Source organism: Procambarus clarkii, chromosome 48, assembly GCF_040958095.1.
Source record: "Procambarus clarkii isolate CNS0578487 chromosome 48, FALCON_Pclarkii_2.0, whole genome shotgun sequence".
Lineage (NCBI taxonomy): Eukaryota > Metazoa > Arthropoda > Malacostraca > Decapoda > Cambaridae > Procambarus > Procambarus clarkii.
In genome coordinates, this window is record NC_091197.1 from 24,880,179 (window position 1) to 24,888,672 (window position 8,494).

Below are 8,494 nucleotides of genomic sequence, written 5' to 3' on the forward strand. Positions count from 1 at the left end.
CTATAACAACTGCGAAATCTGTTGGTATGGACAATGAAATCATCAAAAAGGTCATTAGTTACCATAAAAGGAGCCAATCTTATTTTAAGAGGCACATTGGTGGGTAGAACCCCAATTTACCCTACGACACTCACTATACAATCAAAATTCACGAGTGAGGCTAATTACAAGCGTCTGGCCCTCCAACCTGAACAGAGAAACAAATAGACATTCTCTTTTTAAAGATGTAGATGACCAAGAGGGTTATATCAATAATTCTACAAATAATTTTCTTTATGGTCTTCATTTGAGAGGAAAATTTAAACAATTAACTTCCCAACGTGCCTATAACAGTTTTATTGGACCTGGACAGAAAGAATGTGGATACATAGTAAAACTATATACACCATGTAGGATGCGTTGAATGAGGTATTATAGAGTCGATGTCGGCGGGCCGGAGGAAGGAGCAGGTGTTGTGTGAGGCAGTTCTGCCTTAGTTTTGATGATAGTAAGGTGTACTTAAGTGTAAGTTGGTTGTTGATGATGGGTTTAATGTGTTTGATATGTATTGCCTCGGCTATGCCAAATCTTTTATTTTCATTGTGCCTGTTGAAGATTTTGGTGTTGGTCAGGATATCAATGATAATGGTTTGCTTCTGTGAAGAAAGTGTGTTATTCATGACAGAGTTTCTTTGCTACTACATTGTCAGTCACCGACAGTACCCAAGCGAATGAGTAAAGGCATAAACGACGTTCGACTCTTTTTCAAGTTGTTCTGTTTGGTGTCGTGATATTTCTTTATGAGCAAGTTTGCAGCATTCTTACACTTTTAGTACCTAGTGAGCTGTGTCTTATGAATAATGGTAGGAAGGGTCACGTTTAGGTTTGTTATGTTCTTGCCTTGACTCTTTCATCCTCCTTGCGGGTCAGTGACAAATGGAAAGCGTAAAATAAACCTTGGAGAGATTGTTTTTCAAAATAATTCTCATATGAATAAGAATAAATAGGAAAAAGTTAATGTTCTAAATGTTAGTGATTCCTTTAATAAGTTGAATCCTTGTAAAAGAAACACTCTCCTTGACATAACTCAAAAAATATGAATATTTGCTAAATTTACACTCTATATACTTACATTCTAATGTAAATAAAATATGTAATTCTATTACATTACATTTAAATGTATTAGAATTACATTGTATTACATTTTACTAAAATATGCAATCTGCTCGAAACACTATATGTGTTAGTGGCTTTCAAGAATGTAAAAACACCAACGTTATGTATTCTCAAAATCCAAAAATCCCCCCGAGCCTTCTTCTATATTATTATATTCTAAATATAGTAAAAAAAGTTTCTAAAACTGTTGGCATTCTTTCTAAGATCAGATATTATGTACCTCGCCCTGCCCTGGTGACGCTCTATTATTCTCTCATCTATCCTTATCTCAACTATGGTATCTGTGCTTGGGGTTCTATTACCCAAAATCATTTACGTCCTCTAATTACCCAACACACAGCTGCTATTAGAACAATATCTAACTCTGGCCCCAGACAGCACTCGGTACCCTTACGCAAATCTCTGAATATGTTAGATATTAAGTCACTGCACATTCTCTCATGTGTACTCTATATATTTAAAACTCTGAATTGTAATGTCAATCCTGACCTTAAAAGCTTCTTAGAAGGTTGTAACAGAACCCATGGGCACCACACCAGAAACAAATACCTATTTGATATTCCAAGAGTACGACTTAATCAAACTAGAAATGCTCTACAAATCAAGGGATCCAGAATGTGGAATGACTTTCCCAATCATGTCAAAGACTACCTCTCTCAACCAGTTTAAGATGAAAACTAAGTACTATCTAATTAACTCCATGTAGCATACCTTACCCCTAAATGTCAACCCATGTCTTACTATTTTTTAAACAATGCTGTTTGTTGACCATCTTGTATATTGGCTATTTTCTACCATGTTCCCCCCTTTTTTATCTTTTAGTTTTTTTTCTTTCAACGTAATTTATACTTTAAACTCAATTACTATTAAGTTTTAGTCTAAATGTTTTTTTTCCCTCCTCACCCTGCCCGAAACGCAATGCGTACTAGTGGCTTTATGTATTGTATGTACTAGCTCTATCTATAAATCAGAATATTTGTAACTCTGCATCTATGTATGTACTTTTCCTAAATAAAATATTATTATTATTATTTTATAAATAAATAAATAAGTAAGCAAAATAAAAATATATTGGGCATAGCACTTTTACCATGTTTTATGAATATCTCATAAGACAATTCTGGGATTTATAAAAAGAACAATAAATTTGAAAAGAAGCTTGATTACATTTAGATTTCATAAAGCAGCATTAGAAGGGGAAATATAAGAGCTAGACACAAAAGTCTGGGCCCAAATGTAGATATTTGCTACAGTAATCATTGATAATCATATCAGCATACTGGTCAACGAGGATATAACCAACATGACCAATGTCCCGGCAGTTCCAGTGGAGCCATGGTGGAGTGTGCAGGTGTTGTGCCTCACAGCGGAGGGTGTAGGCCCGGGAGAGTGGCAGGGTGCTGTCCCAGATGATCACACCCGTCCCTGACAGCTCCTCCAGCGCCGCCTTGTTGTACAGCGGGTAGTTACTCCGGGTGTTGATGGCTTGCTTTGTATTAGGCCTGCTGGCTCTCTGAAGGTAAATAAATTATGCAGCAAATAGTTGTGGTTTATCCCAAAGAATAGTAAATATAAGTGTTGCAATATTCTCAGATTTATTACACAAAATTATGCTTAAAATTAGCAGAATTTCAATTAACCCTTAGGCTGCTGGCTACATTCAAAACATATTTCATAAATAGGTTAGATATTTACAAGTTTAATGGGATAACACTTAATACTAAACAAGAATAAATTATAATTACAGCAACTGTACAGATATTATATTTAATGTTCACAATAACAGTGAAACTCAAGTTGCCATGTAAGTTGAGGAAATGTGACTTAAATTGGTTATTTAATGGCAATTACGTATTAAATCGTATCTTAAATTCGCTGACAGAAGTAACATTTTAATTAAATTTGTAATGCCATGTTCATTATTACACAGCCTTATATATTCCCTCAGGCCCCGGCCCTCAGTCCAGTGTGTGTAACTGAATAAATGACAACTGTAAAACCCGGTTGTCTAAGGATAGATAGAAGGCAATATAAGTAAATTAAACCAAAATAACGAATTAATTATATATTACATAATTGAAACAAAATACATATAAGTTGTTATGGTAATCTCCTGCTTAGCAGTAGATCCTGCCTGTCCCTTTACCGTCTACTTACCTGCATACTTCAACATCAAGATTCAAAATCAACGACAACAACAATATGTGCCCAAAACGAATTGGTGTCTTGACACATCTCCTTCCCCATCCCCCCTCCAGTACCCGTGACCCCTGCTGTCTTGGTGGGAAACCAGACACTACCAGCTAACGATCGTTTACCTGCCGGCTAGTTGTTATACTCCTGAATTCGCGCCAGTTATGACGCCATGCTCCATATATAAGGGCTTGCCAGCGTCCAGCTCAAAAGACTACCCTTCGAATGCTCTCAGCTGTAATATCTACTCTCCCCCCGAGCCCCATGGTAGACACATTTTGTATAAAGTATTAACCTGCACTATTATTATTTAATGTAAATTTCACATGTATATATTTTTCTTTTTTGATTGTATGTAAGCCAAGGAGATCAGGGGTTTTGTTTTCATTAATTGTTACTTGTCATTGTGTGTAAAATAAGATAATTTTTATTATATTAAATTTTTGAACTTTTTATCTCTTCAGTGTTTACCCGCAGCTCTCACACCACAGATGTATTCAGCATTTTGTTTTAATAATGTGCGATGGGCACAACACCTGCCAGAATAGCCACTGCTCTATTCCAGATTCTCGTCACATTAAAGTGGGAGGCTGTCCTCGGAACTTTGCTCAGGTTATGCTCTTAGATCCTTTACTTAAAGTTGTGTTAGTTGTACTTGGCTTTAACATGGCTTTATACATTTCAAGTGTAGCAATTTATGATTGTTAGATTGATTCTAGATTACATAGTGTTTTATGTGCTAATTCTTACTCCTAATGGTTAGTGATCTAATAATCTTTGCTATGTCCTGTGTTTTCCATCTTATTCTCATCCCTACAGAAGAGTTTCTCACTAAGACAGAACACCCTCTTGGGTACTCTGGTACTTTGGTCAGTCTCCAGGCTACTACGCCCAAATCTTTGCATTCTTAACGTCGGAGGACGTACTGGACTTTAGTTCCTTTCGCATCTAAGACTTCACTGTATGTTTGGGAATTGTATAGCAGTTCTCGTCAATATTGACACTCTCCGCACCCCTACGCTTCGGTCAGAGACCATAATACTTACCCAGGTATAGAGTTTACCATTCTTTTCCAGAGCACAAATAATGACAACTCTGTAAGTATTATCTAGTCTTAGTAGGACACCTCTTGCCCTTATCCTCGTCAGTTATACAGTACCGGGTATAGAAATCCCTACATTCCTTTGTGCATCATTGAAACACTTTGTTTCACCGTTTATGATTTAATATTAATCCATTTAATTTTTGTTACATTACCTTACCTTATAATAATTATAATTTCACACATGATAGTATAAAGTTCTCAGACTTGTTAAGTCATCTTGTCAATTTAGCATCTCGTGCATTGGTGCACTTGTAGAAGGTTATTCTCTATATAAAACTTGCCTCTAATTCATTAATAATGTACTGACTCGCCTCCTTCCGTCACTACAGGATGAAGTGGGCACCCTTATCCACCCTACGAAGGTGGACCTGCTGACGTTCGTTGCCGAGTATCATATCACTCCTCGTCATGGAGCCACTAAAACTTATCTCCTTAATATGATTTTGGACTTTTTAGTAGACGATGAGCAGATCACATCGGCGGCGCACGAACAACATCTAATTGCCGATACGACCGCCCTGACAGCCATGAAGTTGAAGATCGAATTAATCAACATAGAACGTGAACGTCAGAAGGAAGTTCTTCAGAACGTGAAACTGCCCTCCAGAGAGAACAAGCTGCCCTCCAGAAGAAACAAATTGAACTTCAACTCCAAATTGCTGAACAACAAGCTACCCTCCAACGTGAACTCGACCAAGAGAGACTAGAGCTCTGACGTCAAGAACTTGACCTTGAAATCGCCCATGTCACTCAGAAAGCTAAAGGCACTCCGAAAGCACTCAGGAAGCAGAAGCTTAACTCCTGGTACTTTTCAATGTTTCTCACGTGATTAGGTTAATGCCAGCTTTTGTAGAAACTGAGGTGGATGCATTCTTTACTTCATTTGAGGCTCTAGCTAATCAACTCAGCTGGCCTCAGGATCAGTGGTAATACTTCCCAGATCTCATTTGACAGGTAGAGCTGCCTTGAGCCCTCAGTTCTCTGACTACAGATACTGACTATCATGTGAATAAATCCCAAAAGGCCTTGACGAGGGTTCGAACCTACGCCCAAAAGGATTCCAGACGCTGCCTTGATCGACTAAGCTACGACATGGTTAAAAGAATTGCAACCGGAAGTTCTACTGACCTTACTCAGATCCTGCAGCCTCTCCGAGACACAAACTAAGGTTTTACACAATTCCCCATGCACCGGAGCTCTGTCAATAAGCTGTTCTACCTCTTCGCCCTTCATTACACACAGAAATCACAATAGCGTGATGCATAAGATGAACAAATCCACAGAAGTAAGGGCAAAGAGGTAGAACAGGGTATTGATAGAGCTCGTGTGTGGGGGGGAATTATGTAAAATCCTGGTTTGTCTCGGAGAGGCTGCAGGATCCGAGTAAGGTCAGTAAAGCTTCCGGTTGCAATTCTTTTTAACCATGTCATAGCTCAGTCGGTTAAGGCAACGTCTGGGATCCTCTCGGACGTAGGTTTGAACCCTTGTCACTGTCCTTGTGGATGTGTTCATTTGATGCATCACGCTATTGTGAATTTTGTGTTCTGACTATCATGTGTTGAAACAAGCAGTGCTTGATGCCTACCTTCGATCAGTAGAGTGTTACAGACGTAGATTTAAAAACTACACCAAGTCTAGTGCTACTACTTATTTAGAATTCGCCCAAAATAAGACAAGATACCTAATGAATGTCACGGTTCCCCTTTCTGAATAGTTATTCCCCGCGGGTCATCGCTCCCCTGTACCTTAGTGCCTCTGATCACCCTGGGAGCCTTCCCCAGTCTACCAAGGGCAAAGACATCATCAACATCTTCTCCAATCATCATCCTTTTCATTTCCTGCAGCAGACCCTGTTATCCAACCAGCGCCAGCTTCGCTGGGCCTTGTACCTGCAGAACTACAATCTCAACATCTTCTTTTATCAAAGGCTCGGACAACGTCGTCGCCGACTCACTCTCCCGACTCCACGAGGTGGAACCTTCCACTTCAACTCTCCACTACACAGCAGCATCACAGGCGATAGGAACAGGCTTCGGGGAGGTGCTGTTACGGTATTCTCCTGCTTAGCAGTAGATCCTACCTGTCACTTTACCCTCTACTTTACTGCATGCTCCAACATCATGATTCAACATCAACGACAAAAATACGTGCCCAAAATGTATTGGTGTTTAGAGACACTTCCTCCTCCTCCCTCCACCCTCCAATACCCGTGACACCTGCTGACTCGGCAGGGGCCATACACCACTAGCTAACGATCGTTTACCTAACGATTGGCGGCTGATTAATATACTCCAGAAATCACGCCATCTATGATGTCATGTCCCATATAAAAGGCGTAACCAGCGTCCAGCTCAACAGACTACCCTTCGACTGATCTCAGCTGTAACATATACTCTGCAAGGTGACGGTAGATACACAAAGCATTTTGTATAAAGTTTTGTACCATTACTATTTAACGCAAATTTCACATGTATATTTCTCCTTTGTTTTTGTGTAAGCCAAGTGGATAAGGGGTTGTGTTTTCATTAATTGTTACTTGTCATTTTGTGTAAAATTAAGATAATTTTTTATTATTTTAAATGTTTAAAATTTTTATTCTCTTTGGGTTTTACCCGCAGCTCTCACACTGTGTATGTATTCGGGAGTTTTTTCTTTGTTTCTTTTTTTTATTAATGTGCAATGGGCACAACACCTGCCCAAATAGCTAATACCCACACCCACGTACAGACTGGCTAAACAACTCAATGGCTTGCTGACTCCTTATGTACCTTGTGCTTTCAGCCTGAAGTCTCCAAAGGAATTTGTTGATTTACTTTGGGGAACATGGGCCACAGGGATAAGAGCCTCGTTGAACGTAGAATCACTGTTCATTAACGTACCTGTGCATGAAACAATCGGGATGATAGTGGACAGAGTATATCGAGATCCGGAATGTACTCCTCTTGACATATTAGAAAACATTCTAAGGAAACTACTCCAAGCTTGAACTAAAGAGGCACTCTTCTTGAGCCCAGATGGGCACATGTATAAGCAAGTAGATGGGGTCGCCATGGGTTCTCCTCTAGGTGTCCTGTTTGCGAACTTCTACATGGGTACCATCGAACAGTAGGTCTTAGTTGACATGGACTTGAAACCTGCCATATACTTCAGGTATGTTGACGACATATTTATACAGGTACCTGATGTCAGATGTCTGCAGGAGCTGAAGAATGCATTTGAGCTGAATTCTGTGTTGAGTTTCACTTACGATATGGAGAAGGACAGGAAGCTGCCCTTTCTAGATGTAACAGTCATGAAAAGGCAGAGGCTTCCACACTGCAGTCTACACTAAGGAAACAAACATAGAAATGTGCCTCAGTGCCAATAGTGACTGCCCACAAAGGTGCATGAGGAGTGTTGTCAACGCTTACATAGACGGTGCTCTCAGCCACAGCTCAGGATGGAAGCAAGTCGATGGAGAATTCCGTAGGGTAAGGCAGGTCCTAGTCAACAACGGCTTCTCTAATGGTTTTGTTGAAGATATAAAAAGAGAGGTAAAGTGCCATGCAACCTCTGAAGAGTCAACTAACACAACATATGTACCCCCTATTAGACTATTTTACAAGAACTTCTTTTCGACAGCTCAAAAAACGGAGAAAGGGTTCTGAAAGATATTGTTGATAGGAACGTTATTCCTACAGACAAAAATCAGAAAATACAATTGATGATTTACTATAAAACCAAAAAAACGGCCAACCTACTCATGAAAAACTCTCTAGACACAAAGCAGAATGCCTTGAAGGAAACCAACATCGTCTATGCCTTCAAATGCCCTCTTGGGGACTGTAAGCCCCAAAGAACTCAGTACATAGGCAAGACAACAACGTCGCTATCCAGGTGATTAACAATGCATAAACAACAGGGCTCCCCAAAGGAACATATAATCTCCTCTCACAAGCAGACCATCACCAGAGAAGTCTTAACAAACAACACAGAAATCATCAATAGATACAGCGATAGCAGGCGGCTCGACACCTGCGAGGCACTACACATTAAAAAGTC

At 39.6% G+C, this 8,494-nt stretch overlaps 1 protein-coding gene across 1 annotated transcript in view; it reads right to left on the reverse strand.

The window, feature by feature from the left end:
• Positions 1-1,230: 1,230 nt before the first annotated feature.
• Positions 1,231-8,494, reverse strand: part of LOC138350928 (uncharacterized) — a 43,662-nt gene continuing 36,398 nt past the window's right edge. The window contains exon 2 of the mRNA XM_069302385.1: positions 1,231-2,668. Within this exon, the coding sequence (XP_069158486.1) occupies positions 2,366-2,668 (303 nt within the window). The 3' untranslated portion in view covers positions 1,231-2,365. The remainder of the gene's footprint in view (positions 2,669-8,494) is intronic.